The 25,234-nt window shown below is 44.5% G+C and overlaps 1 protein-coding gene across 1 annotated transcript in view; it reads right to left on the reverse strand.

Annotated features, from left to right (window-relative positions):
* LOC139562765 (neural-cadherin) overlaps nt 1-25,234 on the reverse strand; it is a 230,541-nt gene that overhangs the window by 95,614 nt on the left and 109,693 nt on the right. The window contains exons 4-7 of the mRNA XM_071380765.1: nt 24,209-24,413; nt 12,971-13,082; nt 10,888-11,137; nt 3,940-4,082 (exon numbers count right to left, since the gene is read on the reverse strand). Of these exons, the coding sequence (XP_071236866.1) occupies nt 3,940-4,082; nt 10,888-11,137; nt 12,971-13,082; nt 24,209-24,413 (710 nt within the window). The remainder of the gene's footprint in view (nt 1-3,939; nt 4,083-10,887; nt 11,138-12,970; nt 13,083-24,208; nt 24,414-25,234) is intronic.

The raw sequence follows: 25,234 nt of genomic DNA on the forward strand, positions 1-25,234 counted from the left end.
GTTAAGATGACATAATCATCTCGACTTGACTTCAAAGACTGCTCCGAAAAAGGGTCAGCCAGAGTTGAGAGATAGAATGAAAAATGCATTTTAAAACATTCCAAGAAAAAAAAACATATTCTGTGTCCCTTCCATTCGATAAGATATGTGTCCCGGCTGTATGGATGGAATTGATGTTTGTGCACATGCACGTGTGTGAAAGAATGTGTATGTGTGTGTGCTTGTATACATGTATGTACATGCGTGTATGCGCATGTGCATGTGCTTGCATGTGTCCAAGCATGTGTGTTTGTGTGAGTGTGTGACAGTGCTGGGTCAGGCAGGCCGAGGCATGCAGCAGTGTGCGTCACAGCCCTTGCTTAATCTGCTAAACATGGTCGATGAGACCCGGCCAGCACATATCATTGCTCGTCAAAGATGGAGAAGATGTTTCTCCAGGGGTCACTGAGCACACGTCGCTTCGTATGATGGAGGGGAGGGGGTTGGCAGGGGGGAGGGATGGGGAGCCGATGCCCCTCTCTCAACGTCAACTCTAATCATCGTCTAGGCCCCCAAAACAGCGGGATGAGCCCTGAAAGGCAGAGAGACTGAGGAAGGAACGACTACATTCGCCCCCTAGGGAGAAAGGGGTGCAGTATGGTGCAAGGCAATAGGGGACGTTATATAAACCTCACATCACAAGCACGACAAAGAACTCCCACTAAACTAGTGACACTGAGGGAGGACAGCATGATGCACCATTACTACTCCTACACCAAAGGGATTTCTTTATCAGCCTGCAGATGAATTGGAACACTTCTTCAATATGGACTCTTCACAGACAAACAACGATCCAATAAAAAGGAAAAAGGAGAAGGGTCGTTCCCATTAGCTGTAGACATGATCTACCTGTTTATTGGAGGAAACATTTTGCCTGTCGTCTCGGTAAATACTTCCCCCGTGCTGAGAACGGAGGCTTTGTATTTATGTCTTTAATACAAAGAGGGTGATCATCTTATTGACTTTGCTGTTTGAATCCTTAAAACGGTATTAAATCTCAGGAAACATATTCTACGCTGAGTTACAGTCAAATTAACACAGCCCACCTGTCCCCGAGAAAAAATTTCCCATGAAAGAACGATCCGTGGAGTAATAAATACTTTGATCTCCAAAAGAGAGAGAGTGAGATGGGGGTGGGGCTCTCTCTCTGTGTCTGTGTCTCTCTCTGTGTCTGTGTCTGTGTCTCTCTCTGTGTCTGTGTGTGTGTGTCTGTGTCTGTGTCTGTGTCTGTGTGTGTGTGTGTGTGTGTGTGTGTGTGTGTGTGTGTGTGTGTGTGTGTGTGTGTGTGTGTGTGTGTGTGTGTGTGTGTGTGTGTGTGTGATATGTTCTTCGCCCCTAAACTAATGACTGCTAAAGTACAGTTGAAGTCGGAAGTTTACATACACCTTTGCCAAATACATTTAAACTCAGTTTTTCACAATTACTTACATTTATCCCTCGTAAAAATTCCCTGTCTTAGGTCAATTAGGATGACCACTTTATTTTAAGAATGTGAAATGTCAGAATAATAGTAGAGAGAATGATTTATTTCTGCTTGTATTTCTTTCATCACATTCCCAGTGGGTAAGAAGTTTACATACACTCAATTAGTATTTAGTAGCATTGCCTTTAAATTGTTAAACTTGGGTTAAACGTTTCGGTTAGCCTTCCACAAACTTCCCACAATAAGTTGTGTGAATTTTGGCCCATTCCTCCTGACAGAGCTGGTGTAACTGAGTCAGGTTTGTAGGCCTCCTTGCTCGCACACGCTTTTTCAGTTCTGCCCACACGTTTTCTATGGGATTGAGGTCAGGGCTTTGTGATGGCCACTCCAATACCTGACTTTGTCCTTAAGCCATTTTGCCACAACTTTGGAAGTGTGCTTGGGGTCATTGTCCATTTGTGACCAAGCTTTAACTTCCTGGCTGATGTCTTGAGATGTTGCTTCAATATATCCACATAATTTTCCTGCCTCATGATGCAATCTACTTTGTGAAGTGCACCAGACCCTCCAGCAGCAAAGCAACCCCACAACATGATGCTGCCACCCCCGTGCTTCACGGTTGGGATGGTGTTCTTCCCTTTTATCCTCCAAACATAATGATGGTCATTATGGCCAAACAGTTATATTTTTGTTTCATCAGACCAGAGGACATTTATCAAAACAATACGACCTTTGTCCCCATGTTCAGTTGCAAACCGTAGTCTGGCTTTTTCATGGCGGTTTTGGAGCAGTGGCCTCTTCCTTGCTGAGCGGCCTTTCAGTTTATGTCGATATAGGACTCGTTTTACTGTGGATATAGATACTTTTGTACCGGTTTGCTCCAGCATCTTCACAAGGTCCTTTGCTGTTGTTCTGGGATTGATTTGCACTTTTCGCACCAAAGTACTTTCATCTCTAGGAGACTGAACGCATCTCTTTCCTGAGCGGTATGACGGCTGCGTGGTCCCATGGTGTTTATACTTGCGTACTATTGTTTGTACAGATGAACGTGGTACCTTCAGGTGTTTGGAAATTGATCCCAAGGATGAACCAGACTTGTGAAGGTCTACAATTTTTATCTGAGGTCATGGCTGATTTATTTTGATTTTCCCATGATGTCAAGCAAAGAGGCACTGAGTTTGAAGGTAGGCTTTGAAATACATCCACATGTACACCTCCAATTGACTCAAATGATGTCAATTAGCCTATCAGAAGCTTCTGAAGCCATGACATTATTTTCTGGCATTTTCCAAGCTGTTTAAAGGCACAGTCAACTTAGTGTATGTAAACTTCTGACCTCCTGGAAGTGTGACACAGTGAATTATAAGTGAAATAATCTGCCTGTAAACAATTGTTGGAAAGATTACTTGTGTCATGCACAAAGTAGATGTCCTAACAGACTTGCAAAAACTATAGTTTGTTAACAAGAAATTTGTGGAGTGGTTGAAAAACTCGTTTTAATGACTCCAACCTAAGTGTATGTAAACTACCGAATTCAACTGTATATGGGTATGAACCGTGAAGGATTGTAACCAAATAAGAAGCTATGAGAAATAGTTTGAAATCTGGGCTTTATAAGCAAATTATCAGTTTAATGATCAGTTTAATGATGTGAGTAATACAAGGGTTAAACCCCTCTAGTGAGCCCAGGCAGCTCCATAGGTGTAAGAGATAATAGGGTCCAATAATAGTGTGTAAACTTGCAGTAGCAGCAGGATGTATACACTGATGCTAAGTCGGACTGGTCTGACAGTTACATGACTGTGAACAGTAAGGAGCTTGAATCCTATCCCAGGGGCTCCGTGGATGTGCATGATAGCAGTTATACATTCAATACGCATGCTGGAGGAGAAACAAAATGCAGAAACAAAATGCCATCCAAATGTGTGAGAACAGTTGTTTTAGAAGAGCGGTTCTACAGCCTTTTAAAGCAATTGAAGTGACATGGATGAATAGCAGGTTATTTGTTTTGTACCAATCAGGGTTATATGGCTTTTATTTATTTATATGGTTGAGAAAATCTCCCCTTTCGGCTGACAGTTACTATCAGTGGAAATGAACAAAGGAAATTGCACCTTGAAGTTCCAGAGTAATTGAATTTGTCAAAGTAATCTTATTACCCTTTAATGTGATATGCAGATTCAATGGTGCAATTTACCCAAGGTGGGGAGGGCTATGAAATTAGTTTAGGCCTTTAACACATTTTCGATTTCAAATTGCTTCCTTGGTGGGCTAAAGGCGGGACATTGGAGTAAACCTTTGATGACATTTGTAATGACAAAATCAGCCGCACTAAAAATAAACCGCAGCCAAAGCGGATGGCACGACAATTCATTTCACCCATCTAGTGTAATATCTACAAGAAGGGATGGGGAGGAGGGAGAGCAGCAGGACTCAGTGAGGAAGAGGACGGGAGGGGTGTAAACAATATGTCTCACCTTTCTGGCTGTCGATCACAAAGTTGCCTTCGTCGTTGCCCGTTGTGATTTTGTAGGTGATTCCATCGCCGTCGGGGTCCTTGGCAAGCACCGTGGCAACCAGTGTGTTAGGCCCGGCGTCCTCCGAGACGAAGGTCCGGTAGCTGTTGACAGAGACAGAGAGACATGCCAAAATCAACACCTCTCCTCGCGACTCCCCAGCGACAATGCAGAGTGTGAGAGTGAAAATGAGTGAATAACACACCAGGCCTTGTCATATTTTAATCACAGATTTATGAATGCATTATGAAGCTGTTAATGGGAGGGTAAAAACAGAGTTGGTTGAGTGTCTGATATGGTGGGCCTAGGTGGAGACAATTTGAGTTCTAATTCCTAATTCAATGGAGACAGCAGTCAGTAAACAGCTGTTTGCAACCTGTCACAGTGGGGAGACAGCACTAAGTGCTTGGGGTGGAGTGTGAAAAAACTAGTGAATTGGATGACAGAGTTGTGAGGAACACAGGAGAGAAGCAACCAAGCCCAGCATGTCATACAAACACACACAAATAAACTCAGCAAAAAAAGAAACGCTCTCTCACTGTCAACTGCGTTTACTTTCAGCAAACTTAACATGTGTAAATATTTGTATGAACGTAACAAGATTCAACAACTGAGACATAAAGTGAACAAGTTCCACAGACATGTGACTAACATGACGGACCCTCCACCTCCAAATAGATCCCGCTCCAGAGTACAGGCCTCGGAGTAAAGCTCATTCCTTCAACGGTAAACACGAATCCGACCATCATCCCTGGTGAGACAAAACCGCGACTCGTCAGTGAAGAGCACTTTTTGCCAGTCCTGTCTGGTCCAGCGACGGTGGGTTTGTGCCCATAGGCGACGTTGTTGTCAGTGATGTCTGGTGAGGACCTGCCTTACAACAGGCCTACAAGCTCTCAGTACAGCCTCTCTCAGCCTATTGCGGACAGTCTGAGCACTGATGGAGGGATTGTGCGTTCCTGGTGTAACTTGGGCAGTTGCTATCCTGTACCTTTCCCGCAGGTGTGATGTTCGGACGTACCGATCCTGTGCAGGTGTTGTTACACGTGGTCTGCTACTGCAAGGACGATCAGCTGTCCATCCTGTCTCCCTGTAGCGCTGTCTTAGGCATCTCAAAGTACAGACATGGCAATTTATTGCCCTGGCCACATTTGCAGTCCTCATGCCTCCTTGCAGCATGCCTAAGGCACGTTCATGCAGATGAGCAGGGACACTGGGCATCTTTCTTTTGGTGTTTTTCAGAGTCAGTAGAAGTTAAGTTTGTGACCGTAATTGCCTACCGTCTGTAAGCTGTTAGTGTCTTAACGACCGTTCCACAGGTGCATGTTCATTAATTGTCTATGGTTCATTGAAAAAGCATGAGAAACAGTGTTTAAACCCTTTACACTGAAGATCTGTGAAGTTATTTGGATTTTTACAAATGATCTATGGAAGACAGGGTCCTAAAAAAGGGACGTTTCTTTTTTTGCTGAGTTTATGTAGAACATATGCCAAATATAGAATACACAAATAATGCATGAACACCTTGATCTCATACTGCCAGCCACGTTCATTCCCCCTGGGAGATTCACTCATAAAGACGCTCACAGATGGGCCGCGGTAAGCGGCGAAGGTCTCATAGACTTCAATTGGAGTAGGGTGCTAGGTCGGCAAAACACAAGCAGTTTTGCATGCTGCGCTCGAGGCGCCAAAATAATAATTTTCTGAAGTCTTCAGCGGCCATCACGCACGGTTGACCAATGAGCATCGTTCATCTTGTCAACCAATCAAACAATGTTTTAATGATAACACGCGAGCTGACAACAACGTGGTTCAATTTCCGTTTATCACAGCTCACCTGTAAGCGCCTTAATGCAAATTACACATCACGTACATGCAGTACATGTCACCTAAACAAGAATCATGAAGCTCAAACCATGTGCATCCTAACAGAGACATACGCATTGTCAAGTTAGAGGACTCCTATCATGCATATACATTAAAACAGTTAAAAGTAAGTAAGCCTTGTCCCGAGCCAGAACAGCCAATAGGGGCAGCAGCCTATCTCATGTTTTTCTAGTGTGATGCAGCTTGATGTACAACTACACTCCCTAAACAAGACGTCATAAGGCCTTACCCACAATCCATCTCCTGACTGCTGAGTGCCAAGAAGAGAGGCATCAGGTCTCATTTTCTTTTGTATTTGGTATGACCCCCAACCTTGCAGTTTCAGGGCTGACACTCAAGGCCACTGATTATGCACATGCTGTACATTACAATCCACAAAATGACAATGAAGACACAGAGCCATAGGAAATCGGGATTGTGCACGATGGAGGGCAATTATGTCTGTTCTCAGTCTATTCCATTGGCTAACGCTTGGCCTGGGACCCCTAGACTGGGAACCCCAGAGCAGGCTCCAGGACTGGCTATGTGATAAAAGCTCCCGATAGCAGTGACAGAACAGAAGATAGCACATTACTGATGTTATGTAAATGTGATTCAATTTATACCTACAGTAAACTGACTATAATGTTCAGTTTGTGGCCTTCAAATCTAGCAGGCCTGTATTGTAAAGAACTGTCACACCCTGATCAGTTTCACCTGTCCTTGTGATTGTCTCCACCCCCCTCCAGGTGTCGCTTGTTATTCCTGGTGTATATATCCCTGCGTTTCCTGTCTCTCTCTGCCAGCTCGTCTTGTATGTTTCAAGTCAACCAGCGTGTTTTATTCCGAGCTCCTGCCTTTTCTATTCTCTTTTACTAGTCCTCCCGGTTTTTGCCTGTCCACGACCATTCTCTTGCCTATCCCTTTTGGATGTAATAAATATCAAAGACTCAAACCATCTGCCTCCCGTGTCTGTATCTGGGTCTCGCCACATTTTTATTTTATTTATTCTCGTCAACACAGGAACACGCATAAAGGTACACAGACGGCCATCCCCCCACTCCCACAGACTCCCACTCATCCCTCATTCTCAGAATCACTCTTGTTCTGCTGTAAGACTGTACACACAGCAAGAACTGTAGTTTGTTTCAATGCAACAGTCACAGTGATGCAAAAACAAACACATTCACACAGAGATATAAGCACCACGGTCTTCCCAGCTGTCTCTTTCACCATCACCCTCTCGCTTCATCTCAATTGAAATGTTCCCGTGGATGTGAGTGCGTCTAACAGAGGAAAGACAAACAGGGCCTCAATGTGGGCACAGTATGTTGTCGCTCATCATTCCACCCACGCTCCACTCAGCTCAGAGCTAGTGGACGCAAAAACAAGACAGAGGAGCGACTCACTCTGACAGACTGGCAGAGACGGACTCTTCTACTGAGCTAGCGTGCTCTGTCCGTCTGTCTGTCTTGTCTGTCTGTCTGTAGTATGTCTGTCTGTAGTCTCTCGGACTTGTCTTTCTGTCTACTACCCCCTCCTCCACTCCTCAGTCAGTAGAAAAGGAGTGATTTTGCTGGGTAGGGAGGAGAGGGAAAAGGCATTCACAGCATGTCCTTTGTGTTCCTTTCTGCCTGTGCCAGTGGATGGAAGCTTCACAGAATTTCTCAACAATGATGATCTACTGTATATTATCCAATCAAAATAACCTTTTTTAGGGCAGAAATGTTGTAAACCTTTCATGTGTCATACTGAGTGACATGTCATATTCCCGGTATATTGTTTACACAAGAGCATTATGCACTTTCTATTTCCATGGAAACCAATGTTCCAGTTTCATTCATTTGATTTGAATTGATTAGGGCCCTGTCAAGTTGTCTTTCAATAGGCACGCAGGCAAGACTGTATGGAGCGACAATCTTGATAACTTATGCAGAACAAACGAAGATGACAAAGTCTTCTAAAAGGATTATCTACTACAATGATACTTCTCTAAATGAAAAAACTAAATTCAACTGATCAGCGATCATGTCAAATCAGTTGACAAATGGAGAGAGGTTTGGGAGAGGGAGGAGAAAAAGGGAGAGTGATTGTGAGAAGGAAGCAGAGTAAGATGGGTGGAGGTCCAGAGAGTAACAGAGAGATAGAGAGTGAAGATCAAGGGAGAGGTGGAGATGGGAGTGGTTGTACTCTTCATCAGGTCCTTTTCCACACAACTGATTGATGGGTAACAGAGGGGAGCTGACAGGCATTTCACGCCTGTGATTTATGTCCCCGATTGGATATGACCCCCTCAACCCCTTCACCCCTCCCCATGTCACCCGCCTGCTTCAACTGACACCGGAACCTTTAATCTGTCACCAGCCTCAAATGGCCATTTCCCATGACGAGATGACACCCTCGTACACACACACACACACACACACACACACACACACACACACACACACACACACACACACACACACACACACACACACACACACACACACACACACACACACACACACACACACACACACACACATCTCTCAAAGGCCTTATTTTCACATGCTCCATTTTCTCTAAATAAAGAGAGGATCCACCACACCACAGCTCCTCCCCACCACCTGCCTCTGCCGCTCAAAGGGTGCCCGTCACATACTCAGGCTGCTGTCCCTCTCTCACCTGTCGCCATGGACTTTGGCCCAGGTGACGGGGTTCTGACAAAAGGACTGACTAACAACTCCCAGTCGGGGCGGCCATTTTGTGGGAGAGGCAGTGGGTAAACGGTGAACGCGGCAGGCGCCTGCCCAGGCAGACAGACAGTGGTTGTGTATTCACCTCACAGTGCCCACTCTCCCTCTCATTATCTACCCCATCAATCTCATTTCAACACAAACTCCAGCTACTGCTCCATCAGAGTCTGCCAACATCCTCCCGCCCGTCGGCCAACCAGCCAGCCCGCCTCTACCACACCAGACACACAGACGCTCTGTCACCCTTAACCCCATTTCCCTCCACAATGACTGACATCAGCCACAATATAATTAGCCAATTTACCCAACACATCTATTACATATTAACGACTGACAAAACACACAGCGCCGGCCCGAGACCGAGGCTGGCTTGTTGTTTGTGCTCATTAGCATCTCTCCATCTTCTGTAATGTCAACAGATTGCCGGGGCTCTGTGAATACATGTATAAATATCTCTCTGCCTATCCAATTCACTCATCACTCAGGTTACTGTCGGCCAGCAAACAATCCCTGTAATGATCTACTTAGTGTACACCGGGCTGAGTGACGAGACTCACTTTGTCGATTTCACCAGCAACACGTCACTGTCGAATGAAAACCTCGGAACTCCATTTCTGCCTTTTTTAAACATATCTTTTTACATGTATTGAAAGCAATAACTCCCCTCAGTATTCGTTGGACATTTCATGAGTCTATGCCCACGAAAATGTACACAAAATATCGTCCAAGGTTTTATTGTATGTTCGTTAATAGGAAAATATATATCTTTTTTTTTCTTCCTGAAAGGTTTCTGTGTTGGAGATGAGGTTTTCATCTGATAGCGATGAACAGCAAAGGGGAGCGAACCGAGTGGCAAATGAAACTGGCTGATCCAATTGAGCCCAATGAAAATAACAGTCTGGCGGCCATCACCAAGTTACTCAATTAACTTCTCACTGTGTTACACATTAGAGAATATCTGTTTGGTTTTACGCATTGTAGAGTAACATCGCCGATTCATTGAAGATCTCTGTAGAATGGACATCACCAGGGGAAACTGGGGATGCTCCTGCTGACAGGAAATCAATTCTTCCCACAAAACCCCCAACAGATACACACAGCAATAGCATCATAACACACACTTAGACACACACACACACAGCCTCCCATCACCCCGCACACAGCCTCCCATCACAGCACACATAACCCCATTCACCTACCCACACCATAACATTAACCCAACAACTAAAAGCTAACTCATCTACATACAGTAGTGCATCCATATCAGCAATTCATATCCAGCCACACCCACACACTGGTTCCCTGCCACTGTTCATCAGAATGATTCAAACAGACATCCCTGGTGGGCAGTTGGTTCTCCCTCTACTCTCTCACTCTGTCTGACTCACTCACTCCATCTCTCTCTCTCTCAACTCTTTTCCTACCTCTCCATCTCTCTCTGAAAAGCAAACGTGTACTTCAGCGCGCGCACACACACACACACACACACACACACACACACACACACACACACACACACACACACACACACACACACACACACACACACACACACACACACACACACACACACACACACACACACACACACACACACACACACACACACACTGCCCTGGTGCTGGCGTTATTCTCTCCACAACAAACTAAAGGCATGGCTGATTGAACCTGCCTCACCAATTTGCAGAGCTAGCTGCCAGAAAATTGTCCAATTAAAAGAGCCACAGGCCAGAGCAACGCCAGAGGGAAAAAACAACAGCTCAATGCATCACTACAGATCGGCCCGGAACAGCAGGGTAATGCGGCATTTAAATAAAGGAATGTGCGGATGAGCTAATACAGGGCAGGAAACTTGCCCAAGAGGAACAGGACAGATAGAGATGTTTAAATCCCAGTTTGTCTTTCTTTTTTGTTGTTGTGTGTTTTGTTTTGAAGCGGCTTGGGTTGTAGACCAGCAGCAGCTGTAAGGGATTTTGGGAATTGGCAGCCATGTGGAATTCTGGGAAACTGCAGCTGCACTGGATTGTGGGAGGAGGCAGCTGTGCAGAGCAGAGGAAAGTGAAATGGCATGGCCTAGGCTGACAAATAGGCAGGGTGAGGGTTAACAACAAGAAGAGCAGGCAGGGTGGAAGGAAAATGGCGAATAAAAACAAATTATGAGTAGAGAAGGGAGATAATTAAATAGGCGCCCTGTTTAGATGTTGATGATGAGGAAGATAATGATGGCCATGATGATGATTGTAATAACCACACTCTTACTTATGATGGTACTAGTGATGAAGAGGAGAAGCAGTACTGTACTCACATATGCTGGGAGAACTCGGGGACCTCATCGTTGACATTGGCCATGCGGATGCGTACAGTGGCTGTACCTGTCCGGGGCACATCTCCCTTGTCCACAGCCATCACCACAAACTCATACAGGTGGTTGGGCCTCTCATAGTCCAGCTGCCCTGCAGGGAAAATGGTGCCGTGGGGAGAGATGCTGAAGTCTGGGCTCAGAGTGTAGTAGGTCAACTCAGCGTTCAGGTCCGAGTCACAGTCACTGGCAGACACTAGAGTGAGGGAGAGACAGGGTAGAGAGGGGAGGTTGGATAAGGAGATATCTCTGTATTCTGCAACGTCATCTAACCAGAACAGATATGTCCAACATGTGACACTAGTCTAGATGCTAGACTTAATTACTACTGTTTTTTCATGCATGTTCACACATTTCTGTATCACATCAAATTGAAGGTTAGGAAAAGGCAAGCATTTTCCCAAATGTCTCTTTTGTGTGGAAAACTTACTGGAGTAGGGATACGGTCAGAGTGATTGCCTTGCTAAAAGAGAGGGCTCAGTCTGCGACTGGGATCAGCATTTCTTCGGCTAAATCGTCCTTTTCACCGTGAACTCCTGCATTCTGCTATTCTCCTTAGATTGCATTCAGTATACTCTCTGTATCATGTAGACCCACAGCATCCAAGATACCAGGAGGTTGGTGGCACCTTAATTGGGGAGGACGGGCTCGTGGTAATGGCTGAAGTGGAACTACTGGAATGATATCAAATACATCAAACACACGGTTTCTAGGTGCTTCATGCCATTCCATTTGCTCCGTTCCGGCCATTATTATGAGCTGTTCAGCAGCCCCCACTGGTCCAAGGGAACCTCGTTTGGTGGATTTAAATGTCACCAACAACACTGTCAAATATGAGCATTATCGTTGACACATATCCATATACTGTGGAAGACTTCATACATCAAAGTCAATATTTCGTTTCCTCAGTATGCACTTCCTGACTTAGCAATGAGAGTCATTTGAATATCCATCAATACTGAGCCAGTTAGGCTTTAAAGGATTGTTGGGCTAACTGACAGTACAAGATAACATCCCTTCTTGGCCTGAGCCCCAGATCTACAGGGAGTGAAGTCTTTGGCCAAATGGAGTATCTGATGAAACTGCCTCCTATGGTCTGGTTCCTCAGCCCTCACGGAGACATAGATTCATAAATCATGTTGTGTGATGCTGTTTACCATGTTGCTGCATCTACTTTAAAACCAGCCTAAACGCCTAAATCCATGTATATCTAATCTTTCAGATCCACTTCAGCCAATCCCAGGGCTTGTTGCTGTGGCCTGGGCAAGCCCTAAACAAATGGAGCCGGATGATGTCCAGTGTAAAGTCTCTCTCGCTCTGTGACACAATCACCGCCTCCTGTTCGTACCCCACTAATCCCCGGAACAAGAGCCGAATCTCGGCTTCTTCACCTTAAACCGTCGGACCAACATACAGGGAATAAAAAAAAAAACATTTAATTGAAAGCTTACATGTCCCCATAGATGTGACCCAGATATGGTGTTCTCACGGCTGCTTAAAAGTCTGTATGAGCCATGTCGTTCCGTTCGCTCTAGATGCGCTCCGTTCTGCGGTGAAGTCCTGTTATGTTCAGATTCACAGTGATAATTGCAGCTTAACACATCTGCTGGTAGGTCGGTCCCTACGCACCTGTTGAGCATAGCAGGCACACCACACCTGCTGGGGCTCCTTTACCAAACACACCTGCCTCACCGCAGTCTCACAGCGGTGTCTGCCATAAAAAGGCTGTTCATCAGCAAGAGGACACCTCTGGTACTATAAAAATCACAAATAAGTGTACACCTATCCACTCCTCACCCAACCAGCATGGTGAACATAGCACTAGAGAATAATACTCAACTTCTGTGACTACATTACAGAGAATATGTGGAGCTTCGTGCAGTCTTCTCCTAGGAACAGAACTGTCCGTTGTCCCTGGACATGAGATGACCAATAGAGCAAGAGGGGGGATGGAGGGAGGATGGAGGGGGTGTAGGGTTCTGTAAGAGCTACACCATGAGAGAGAGTGTATGAGTGTATGTGAACTCACCTTGTAACAGAGAGGTTGCCGTGGTTACAGTCTCCGGCACACTGTCTTTGCTGTAAATGGACTGCAGGAACTCAGGAACGCAGTCATTTTCATCTGTGATGATCACACGCACCTGTTTCAATAAGAGAAAGAGAGAGAGAGAGAGAGAAAGAGAGAGAGAGAGAAAGAGAGAGAAAGAGAGAGAGAGAGAAAGAGAGAGAGAAAGAGAGAGAGAAAGAGAGAGAGAGAGAGAGAGAGAGAGAGAGAGAGAGAGAGAGAGAGAGAGAGAGAGAGAGAGAGAGAGAGAGAGAGAGAGAGAGAGAGAGAGAGAGAGCTTGGGAGTAAATGATTCTCCTCCTCCAGGTAATTTGATAGTTATCTTTAGGCCTTTGATAGATTAGTTGCTAAACCTAATTAACTGTCTTACTATGAATTGCTTTTAGCAGCTCAGCTATTACAATCTATTTAAACTGAGAAGAAAGTGAGCTAGAGACACTGAGTAAAATGTGAGTATCGTACAGTTGAAGGTGAAATATAATACATCGCAGGGCAGAAAGGTTGAGCTTGGGCTGTGCCAGGGAGCAAGAGTCATTCATATCTGGGCTTCTGAAAGTGTCTGATTGTGGCCAGTCTGGGGAGAGAGCCAGTAATCATCCCTGATATTTATCACAGGAGAGGAAAAGCTGCTTTCACTAGATTGCCCTTTCACTACTAACAGTCAGAGCCAAACTCTACAGCAATCCCCCAAGAGAAGAAAAGGGTCAGAAAAAGAAGAAAAAGAGAAAAGATGCTCTGCTGCCGCTGTTTCTTCCCCGTTCCACCCCTCCTCCTCCTCCTCCTCCTCCTCCTCCTCTGCCCTTCCTCTCCTCTGAAAGAGGAACAGTGAGGTAACAGGGGATTACAGCGTCCTCCTCACTGAAATTCACACTGATACACCAGTCATAGAGAGAGAGAGAGAGAAAAAATCCCACAAAATGAACATAATCCTCCAAATCCACACCTTTCCCTCCCTCATTACACCGTGCAGTCAGCGCTTAGCCATGTGCTCAAAGGTGTGCGTTCATAAGCGCTTGTTCTTTGTTATCTGCCGTGAGCAGCAGTTACATCCCTATCCGGGCTCGGAGGGACACAAACCTCACAGATTTACATAGAGGCTAGGATTGCTTACCCAGGCCAATTAATAACCCAGCTAGCCAGCAGACTGAGACCTGTAGCGTGGCGACAGTCGATCCAGTGAGAGGGTCTCATAATCAATACCAGCGGTGAGACACAATGCAGTCTTAACTTCCTCCTGTGACTACCAGGAGAGAACCACTGACATGAAATACAGTGTATTGCTCTGCTCTACTATTCATTAGGAGGGTAAGGAGAGCTTTCCTGCCCGCATTAACAGCTGTTCTCTTCCAGTCCAGAGCCTGCAGCTAAGGAGGAGAACACTCAGTCAGCCTCGGAGTGTTCTTCCGCTTATCAGAGTCAGAACGCTCTCAGAAGAACAAAACAACAAGAACTGGAGAGAACATCAGCTGACCCCCTTTAACACACACCACGACTACTGTGCCAAAGCATACAACTGTTCTGTTAGCAGAAGCACAGTAATTTGAGCTCTGCCCATGCAGCTCCCTGAGGAGATGCAAGCCAGTAAGTGAGGAGAGAGAGAGCCCTGTGCTGGGCAGTGCAGTGATGAAACAGAGGGCTGAATCTAACGTGAGAGCCAGTCAGCTCTGATAAGGCTGTTGTGGAGGGGCTGGGCAGGTCACTGGCTGGTTAGGTAACTAATGGTGCTACAAAGAATTTGCTGCAGTAGGAGAAACGCCTGGAATCTGCCTGCAAATTAACAAAGCAGATTCTAAGTTCAGGGCCTTTTCACACCTCAGTGTCTTTGGACGCAGCTTTGACTCGTTGACTTATTGGATTTACATTTTCTGAAGGTATGTCATGAGAGTTCACAGCTGTGCCCTGTGGCATGGGCAGGCCAGCAAGGGTTAGACAGGGCAGGAGCATGGGCAGGCTAGCAAGGGTTAGACAGGGCAAAACAGGAGCATGGGCAGGCTAGCAATGGGCTGCAGCACATATATATATAGAGAGAGAGAGAGAGAGAGAGATCTCTCTCTCTCTCTCTCTCTCTCTCTCTCTCTCTCCCTCTTTCTCTCTCTCTCTCTCTCTCTCTCTCTCTCTCTCTCTCTCTCTCTCTCTCTCTCTCTCTCTCTCTCTCTCTCTCTCTCTCTCTCTCTCTCTCAATTCAATTGACTTTATTGACATGGCAAGTTATTATTACTTACATTGTCAAAGTATACATATCGAAAAATTTAAATAAAATATATATGTATATATATACACAAAATATATATATATTTATATATAAATAAATGGTGGGACTAACAGCAATAATAATAGTAGTAGTGGACATGGGATTACCATTAATAACAGCTACAACAACAATATTAATCAGAACAACAATACATTAAAGCAACAGTAGTAGACCAGTGTCAACATGACTGAGAAGACACATGACCTGGTACGAAAGACAAAACAAAACTAAGCTAAATGGGAAATATTATCAACATTACTTTGCATTTTTCACTGGCTGTCCCTCAGGCTGTGGCAGGAGGACACATATTTGGCTGCCAAAACTGCACATTTTGGCTTTTCACCCAACAAATATTTGAATTTTTCTTCATCTTTTATAGTTTCAAATTCTTTGTATTGAATTATAATTTTGGGAAAGAAATATGCTCTTAGGTCTGAGTATTTGTCACAGTGTAGTAGGAAATGCACTTCTGTCTCTACCTCTCCCCTGGAGCAGAGTGAGCACAGCCTGTCCTCTCTGGGCAGCCAGGTTTGTCTGTGACGACCGGTCTCTATAGCCAGACTGTGGTCACTGAGTCTGTACCTAGTCAATGTTTTCCTCAGTTTTCTATCAGTCACAGTGGTCAGATAGTCTGCCACCATGTACTGTCTGTTTAGAGCCAAATAGCATTGAAGTTTACTTAGATTTTTTGTGGTGTCTTTCCAATAGGTTATATATTTTTCTTTTTGTTTTGTGATGATTTGGTTGGGCCAGATTTTCTGAGGGCTGTCCCGAGGCTCTATGGGGTTGGTTTGGGTTGGTGAACTGAGCCTCAGAACCAGCTGGCTGAGGGGACTCTTCTCTGGTTTCATCTCTTGACATTGTAGAGCTGTGTGATGGAATGTTTTAGGGTCACTTGTTTTTAGATGGTTGTAAAATTTGATGGCTCTTTTTTCTATTCGAATGAGGAGGGGATATTGGCCCAATTCTGCCCTACATGCGTTATTTGGAGTTTTTCTTTGTACTTGCAATACAGTCTTGCAAAACTCTGCATGCAATACTTCAATTGGATGTTTGTCCCATTTAGTAAATTCATTATTAGAGAGTGGACCCCATACTTCACTGCCATATAGAGCAATTGGTTCTATAACTGATTGAAAAATTTTGAGCCAGATTCTAATTGGAATTTCAATTTTGATGTTCCTTTTAATGGCATAGAATGCTCTTCTTGCTTTGTCTCTCAGCTCATTCACAGCCATGTGAAAGCTACCTGTGTTGCTGATATTTAGTCCTAGATATGTGTAGTTTTTGGTGTGTTCTAATAGAACTGTGTCCAAATAGAATTTATATTTGTCATCCTTATTTCCGGACCTTTTTTGGAATATCATTATATTTGTTTTTTTTTAGGTTAACGGTCAGAGCCCAAGTCTGACAGAACCTGTGAAGATGATCTAGGTGTTGCTGTAACCCCTCTTTAGTGGGAGACAGCAGCACCAGGTCATCTGCGTACAGCAGACACTTGATTTCAGTGTTGTGTAGGGTGATACCAGGTGCTGTCGATTCTTCTAATGTTTTTGCCAATTCATTCATGTAGATGTTAAATAATGTTGGACTTATTGGGCAGCCCTGTTTCACTCCCCGCCCCTGAGAGAAGAAGTCTGTTTGCTTGTTGCCAATTTTAACCGCACATTTGTTTTTAGTGTACATTGATTTAATAAAATCATATGTTTTCCCTCCAATACCACTTTCTATTAGTTTATAAAAAAGACCTTCGTGCCAAATTGAATCAAATGCTTTCTTGAAATCTACAAAACACGAGTAGATTTTGCCTTTGTTTTGGTTAACTTGTTTATCAATTAGAGTGTGGAGGGTGTAAATGTGGTCTGTTGTACGATAATTTTTTAGAAATCCAATCTGGCTTCTGCTCAGGACGTTGTGTTCGTCAAGGAAATGATGTAGTCTGCTATTTATAATACTGCAGAGAATTTTCCCCAAGTTGCTGTTAACGCAAATTCCTCTGTAATTATTTGGGTCAAATTTGTCTCCATTTTTATAGATTGGTGTGATCAGTCCCTGGTTCCAAATATCGGGGAAAATACCTGCAGTGAGGATAATGTTGAAGAGTTTGAGTATAGCCAATTTGAATTTGTGGTCTGTATATTTGATCATTTCATTTAAAATCCCATCAGCACCACAGGCCTTTTTGGGTTGGAGAGTGCATATTTTTTCCAATAATTCTTCTTCTGTAATTGGGGTATCCACAGGATTCTGATAGTCTTTGACTGCTAATTCAAGGATTTGTAATTTTTCTTGTATATCTTTTTGTTCTGGGCTCTTTGTTATATTGCTGTAGAGGTTTGCAAAGTGATTTCTCCACATATCCCCATTTTGGATAGCCAACTCCTCATGATGAGGTTTGTTTAATTTATTCCAATTCTCCCAGAAGTGGTTTGATTCTATGGATTCCTCAATTCCATCCAGCTGATTTCTAATGTGCTGTTCCTTTTTTGTTCTTAGGGTGCGTTTGTATTGCTTCAGTGTTTCCCCATATTGAAGGCGTATATTTTTGTTGTCTGGTTCTCTGTGTTTTTGATTAGATATATTTCTCAATGACTTTCTTAGATTTTTGCAATCATTATCAAACCATTTTTCATTATCTGTTATTTTTGGTTTGCTCTTATGCTTCTTTAGATTAGCCAAGGAGGCTAATTTGTCAAATATAAAGTTTATGTTCCTAACGGCCAAATTTACACCTTCATTGCTGAAGGAGAATGTTAAGGCTAAAAAGTTGTCCAGGAGAGATTGTATTTTTTGGCTACTAATTGCTTTTTGGTAGATGTCTGTACTGTTTGCACTCCATCTATAGGCTTGTTTAGTACCATGTAATGTATTGGGCCATGATGCTTCATGGTTGGGTTCTGCTCTTCTCAGATACACTGTGATTTTACTGTGGTCTGAGAGAGGTGTTAGTGGGCTGACTGTGAAGGCTCTGAGAGACTCTGGGTTTAGGTCGGTGAGGAAGTAGTCTACAGTGCTGCTGCCAAGGGATGAGCTATAGGTGTACCTACCAAAAGAGTCTCCTCTCAGCCTGCCATTGACTATGTACAGACCCAGTGTTCGACAGAGCCTCAGGAGCTGTAATCCATTTTTGTTTTTCACTTTGTCATAGTTGTTTCTGTGGGGGTATGTGGGGAGGGAAAGGTTATTGCTTCCTGGTAGGTGTTTATCCCCATGACTGTTAATAGTGTCTTGTTCTTCTGCTATTCTAGCATTCAGGTCTCCACAGACCAGTACGTTGCCTTGGGCCTGAAAGTGACTAATCTCTCCCTCTAGAATGGAGAAGCTCTCTTCGTTGAAGTAGGGTGACTCTGAGGGGGGAATGTATGTGGCACAGAGGAAGACGTTTTTATCTGTCAAGATAGCCTCCTTGTTGATTTTTAACCAGATAAAGAATTCTCCTGTTTTGATCAATTCGATTGAATTAATTAGTTCAGATTTATACCATATTAGCATTCCCCCTGAGTCTCTGCCCTGTTTGATTCCTTTTAATTTAGTGGATGGTATGATTATCTCCCTATAACCTAGTGGACAGCCAGTGGAAACATCACCTCTGCACCATGTTTCCTGTAGTACTAAAATATCAACATCATCAATTTCTTTCAGGAAGTCTGGGTTTCTGCTCTTTAGCCCAAAAGCAGAGGACTTCAATCCTTGTATATTCCAACATGCAACGTAAAAAGACTTCATAACTTTTTTTTCTCTTTTCTTTACCTTTCAAAATGAGACAAACACTCACAATCCAAGAAGAACCATTAAAATAGGATTTTTCAATTAAAGTAAACTCTTATTTTGCAAATGTGATTTGTTTATCATTTAAGATAGAATTTGTGTCATGCCACTTGGGTGGATGTAGTGTGAGAATGGTGGAGTTCTTGTGCTCATCTTACCATGACCCTCGGCCCATCACATGTGAGCATAGTAGACTCAGCATTTGTTTAATGTCACTCATTTGGTTGGTGGGGGCTGGGCCAGTTGCTCCTCTCACAGCCTGTGCGTAGCTCTGCCTGCTGGGCTGTGGCTCCTCCAGGTGTGGGTCTGCGGTGGGGAGGAGGGGGGTGGTAGGCCTCATCTGGGTGGCTCTGAAGCTGGGCTGGGGTGGTCTGTGCTGCGCTGGCTGTGGTGGGCATTGAGGTTGGTGGTGCTGTGGTCGTGGCTGGGGGGTCCAGGGTGCTGGTCCGGGATGTTGTCTCGGTGATCTCGGCGGGGTGGAGATTGCTCCGCTGTTCCTGGGTGGAGAGGTCGGGCTGCGGTTTAGAGCGACGTCCTTGAGAGTCTTGGCAAGGATGGGGACTGTCTCCCTGTACAGGTGAACATGGTCATAGAGACAGTCCAGATCGAGGGTGGGATGGTGGGCCAGGTGTACATTGGGTCGCAGGGCACAGTCCCGGGATAGGCTGGCATTTATTCTTTGGATTGTGGCAGGGTGGAAGTCCCTCCTCTGTAGAAGGGTTGACACTATGATTCTTGAGTTGGGGAAGATTGCGGAGGCCTTCTCAATCACTCCCCGTAGTGAAGTCGCCACCCTCTCCTGCTGAGCACGCAGGTCGTTGCTTCCGGTATGTATGATTATGTGGCTTGGCGACCCGAGATGGTTCTTATCAAGCAGCTCCATGGCACTTTGCGTTGTTGGGCACCACACCTTTCTCGTTTTGTGTCTAGGGAAAAGTTTATTCTCCTGAACATACTTCCCATTTGAGTCCATTAACAGGACGATGTCAGCCAGTGTTTCTTCTGGACTGGGGGGGGCAGAGGGGGGGCTGGTGGGTGTTGGAGCTGGGGTGTGGCTGGTCTGTGTGGGTGCCACTGTCAGTGGGAGGCTGTTCTGTGGGTTGGGGAGGAGGGTTGCAGCAGCCAGGGCTGGGGAAGTCTGGCTGGTTGAGCTGGGCTCCTCTGCTGTGTGAGGGCAGGTCATAGGATGGTGATCTATCTGCTCCTGCAGCCTGTCCTCTGCTCTCTTTCTCTCCTGCAGCTCCTCTCTTAGTGCGGTCAGCTCCTTATTGCTGCTCTGCCTGTCTTTTTGGAGCTCTCTCACCTCCTTTGTTAGATCAGCCAGCTCTCTCACCTCCTTTGTTAGATCAGCCAGCTCTCTCACCTCCTTTGTTAGATCAGCCAGCTCTCTCTTGAGTCCGTCTCTCTCTTGCTGAACCTCTTTCAGCTGTGTTGCAAGGCTGCTGTTCTGCTCTGTCCTCACCTTGGTTAGGAGCTCCTTTAAGGTGTGGTTGTCTGGTTGCTGTTTGCTCACGCTCTCCCTGAGCAGGACCACCTCCCCCTCCAGTTTGGTGAACTCATCCCTCATGGCAGCCATGGTGGTGAGGAGGGCCTGAGCCTGCTCTGCACTGAGGGGGTCGCTCTCCTCCTGGGGCGTGTCCTCCACTATGGTGGAAAGAGAGGTGCTGGATGTGCCTTTTTGGGTGGGGAGGGTAGGGGTGAGGGTGGAGTTTGTGTTGTGGGAGGGCATGTCACTGGTGGTGTCCTTCTCTCTCTCCGCTCTCTCCTTAATGGTCTGAAAGTCTGTTTCAAACAGCCTGATGTTACCTTGCACCATGACAGTCCCAGTCTTGTAGAGGTTGATTGTTATCATGGTGCTGTCAGGGTCGTCTGTCTCTTTGATTTTCAGCTTCCACCCATTACAGATTCCCTCTTTCTTTATGCATGGGTAGTGAGAGCAGACTGCTGAGCGCCATGCATTTGGCTGGTCAGTGAGGAAGATGAGATTACTCACGTCACCGTTTTTGTAGAGGTCTGCAAAAAGGGTTTCTGGCCTCTTCTCTAGTAGTTTCTGTTTGAAAGCTTTCCTCATTGTGTCATTTTTTACCTTTTTTGGGTAGAGAATGGATTCTGCGCTGAGGGGGAGTGGGGACATGGTGTCTGTGCGCTCTGCTACTACCGCTACTGCTGCGCTGTTCTGCTGCCCCGTTGCCATGGCAACCGATTTGTTCGTCTGCTGTTCGCGCTACTTTCAAAAAACAGCAAATATAGTGAAAAATCCTCACACAAAAGACTGAAGATACGTTTACAGTTAGTCCGTGCTCCTTTTTGTTTTACTCACTCAGTTTGGTCGTTTGATGTAGTTGTATTAACTTCTTGGAACTATAGGGGGTGCTGTTCCGCATTAGCATATTTGGGTCTCCAAATTAAACTGCCTCGTGCTAAATTCTTGATCGTACAATATGCATATTATTGTTATTATTGGATAGAAAACACTTTCTAGTTTCTATAAGAGTTGGAATTTTGTCTCTGAGTGGTACAGAACAATATCTACAGCACTTTTCATGACAGGGGTCAGATTTCAGAAATTTTTACCCCTGATCTGGAGTCTGTTTTTAAGGCGACAGTGAATGCTATGAAGAAACCGACACTGCCTACGTCTTCCTCTGGGTGTCTGTACGTCATCACGTTTTGAATGGAATCGATTGCACAATCACAGCCATTATAAAAGAACAAAATGTATAGGTACCTCCCTTTCTCGTCGCGCGCCTGAAGCGTGAAGGACATCGGACTTGCCTCATTCCAAATCGTTGTCTAACCAGCAATATTTCTCCGGTCATGTTTTCAGTCGTTATAGTTGTTAAAAACATCATAATGTAGTTAATTTGAACCGTTTTATAGCAATTTATATCCGTTTAGTGCGATTTTGAGGAATTTCTTTGTTGTGCACTCTGAAACTTTGGACACGTTTTGTGGTCCCGTTCGATCGTTAGTGGATATTTCGAAGGACAGAGGACATCTATCGACCAAAAGAAGATTACAACATAGAAAGGATACATTGCCCAAGAATCTGATGGAAGAACAGCTCAAAGTAAGCAATATTTAATATGATAAATCGTTGTTCTGTCGAAATATTTTAAACGCATATTTCGCCATTTTGTTTGTTATCGCGTCACTTGGCGAACCCTGTATTGAAAAGTAAGGATAATTTTAAAAATGTAAGTCAGCGGTTGCATTAAGAACTAATTTGTCTTTCGATTCATGTCAACCCTGTATTTTTTAGTCAAGTATATGATTAGCTTTCAATTAAACTAGATCACTCTGATAGATGACGTCAGACATATTGAGGCTTGATTTCCTAGTATTTTTATTGTGTAACCACGGTTTTGTATGGCTAAATATGCACCTTTTCGAACAAACTGTATATGTATGTTGTAAAATGATGTTACAGGAGTGTCATCGGAAGAATTCTGAGAAGGTTAGTGAAAAAATTTATATATTTTGGCGGTGATTACGTTATAGCGCTCTTTGGCTGGAATCGATGCTCTGGTAACGTTTTCACATGTGGTATGCTAACTTATCGATTTATTGTGTTTTCGCTGTAAAACGCTTAGAAAATCTGAAATATTGTCTGGAATCACAAGATCTGGGTCTTTCCATTGCTATGCTTTGTCTATTTTTATGAAATGTTTTATGATGAGTAAATTGGTCATACACGTTGCTCTATCTAGTAATTCTAGTCGATTTGTGATGGTCGGTGCAATTGTAAACTGTGATTTCTACCTGAAATATGCACTTTTTTCTAACAACACCTATCCTATACCATAAATATGTTATCAGACTGTCATCTGATGAGTTTTTTTCTTGGTTTGTGGCTATCAATATCTTAGATTAGCCGAATTGGTGATAGCACCTGAAGTAGTAAGAAACTGATGGAGTTAGAAAAGTGGTGTATTTTGCTAACGTGTTTAGCTAATAGATTTACATATTTTGTCTTCCCTGTAAAACATTTTAAAAATCTGAAATGGTGGCTTTATTCACAAGATCTGTATCTTTCATCTGGTGTCTTGGACTTGTGATTTAATGATATTTAGATGCTACTATTTACTTGTGAAGCTATGCTAGCTATGCTAATCAGTGTGGGGGGGGTGGGGGGTGCTCCCGGATCCGGGTTTCTGAGGCAGTAGAGGTTAACTGACCTTGCTAGTTTTGTTCTAGCTCGTTTCTTATGGCTAGCTTGTTAGTCTGCTGGCTGGGTCTTTGTTGTGTAGCTAGCTAGACTCAAAACTTCTTAACTTGAGGCGCCAAGTTACTTTTTTTTTTCTATTCTGAATGTATAGAGTTGTTGTTCATCACTTCTTGTCTGGAATTCTTCTTCGATTAGAGTGTTTATCTCATTCTAAAAACCAAAAAAATCAAATATATCAGGAGCTCATGTTGAGCATGTCTCTACCTCTACCTCTCTCTCTCTCTCTCTCTCTCTCTCTCTCTGGACATAAAGCTCACAGGATTGGACAGATTTTAGGAGCAGCTGCCAGTCTTTTCTCTCTCCCCCTCATATTTGTTCCCACATGTTGTTTGGCTCTGTGCTCTACTGTTGTGCCTGAGGACAGGGAAAACCAGTGGACGGCTGAGCAGTGAAGATGTCTGAGGCGGGGCACCACAGAAGAGAAACACTGGAAGCCATTCTCTAGTCTCTCTCCCAGGTCCCGCAACCATGTTGAATTAGCAGTGAAGGCTGGGACAACAAACTAGACCACCCAACATCATACATGTTCCCGTTCCTTTTGTTCATGAAGCCGTTGCCCATGTGTCGCAGCTCTATTAATTGATATTCCTAATCAGAATGAACCCTGTGAGAGGCTTTACATTCAGTGTGTGTTTGTGTGTGTGTGTGTGTGTGTGTGTGTGTGTGTGTGTGTGTGTGTGTGTGTGTGTGTGTGTGTGTGTGTGTGTGTGTGTGTGTGTGTGTGTGTGTGTGTGTGTGTGTGTGTGTGTGTGTGTGTGTGTGTGTGTGTGTGTGTGTGTGTGTGTGTGTGTGTGTGTGTGTGTGAGAGAGAGAGAGACAGAGAGGTTCCAAGGCCGGCCTGGACCCATAAACACACACACACACACAGAAAGATGCACCATGCAGAGGCTCTTTCAGTTGCAGAACACTTGCAGGTGGAACACCTGATCTTGTCTCTCTTATTATATGGACCCACCTCAGCAGCACTGCTCAGACTGTCCTGGTCCTCGCTGGCCCTGACCATGAGCAGGAAGCTGTGCTGGTCCATCTCAAAGTCTATGGTCCTGGTCAGAGTGATCTCCCCCGTGTCCGCCTGCATGCTGAACAGACTGCTGGGATTGATGAGCAGGCTGTAGCTGATTGGCTGCTTCTGGAAGGACACGGCTGGAGTTGCCAGGAAGCTGCCGAAGAGCGGGGCAGGAAAGGGAATTATTTATTTATTTATTTATTAGGATCTCCTTTAGCTTATGCTCATGCAGCAGCTACTCTTCCTGGGGTCCACACACAACACAACATAATATAGAACATTCATAGACAAGAACAGCTCAAGGACAGTACATAAATTGAAAATAAAACATACCTGTACTGACAAAACAGAGAGAGGGGGGGAGCGAGAAAGAGAGAAAGAGACAGAGAGAGTGCGTGAGTGAAAGAGGGATAGAGAGAAAGAGTGTGAGAGAAAGTAAGAGAGAGAATGAGAAAGAGAGAGAGAGAGAGAAAGAAAGAGAGGATGATGAATACATCTAGCAAGGCTATTCAGTTTAGTGATGAGACAGAGAGGGGGGAAATGTAGAGAAGGACTAATGTTTTCTGGTTTGTGTAATGTGTACCACAACGGCAATGGAGTTATGTTCAAGGTTTTTGATGAGTTCCCTCAGGCGCTCAGCAGGAACAATCACCACAGATGTTACTCTTTCAACTGATGGGTGAGTGATGTAAGTTCCTGTCAATCAAAATAGAGGATAGGATAGGAGAGAATACAGGAGGCAGGAGGCCAAAGATCAAATCCTTTACAGTAACCGCCCCAGGCTTTAATATAGTGAGAGAGTGTGTGTGTCTGCGTGTGTGCGTGTGTGTGTCTGTCTGTCTGTGTGACAAACAACCATTGGTCATATATTGAATAACTATGTATGCCTGATTTATGTGAACTTGTGGCTGAGTGCATAATGGTTATTGTATGAAAATGTCTGAGTTTGTGAGTGTATGTGCACTGTTAAAGTGT

The sequence above is a fragment of the Salvelinus alpinus genome, chromosome 33 (assembly GCF_045679555.1).
Source record: "Salvelinus alpinus chromosome 33, SLU_Salpinus.1, whole genome shotgun sequence".
In the NCBI taxonomy this organism is placed as follows: Eukaryota; Metazoa; Chordata; class Actinopteri; order Salmoniformes; family Salmonidae; genus Salvelinus; species Salvelinus alpinus.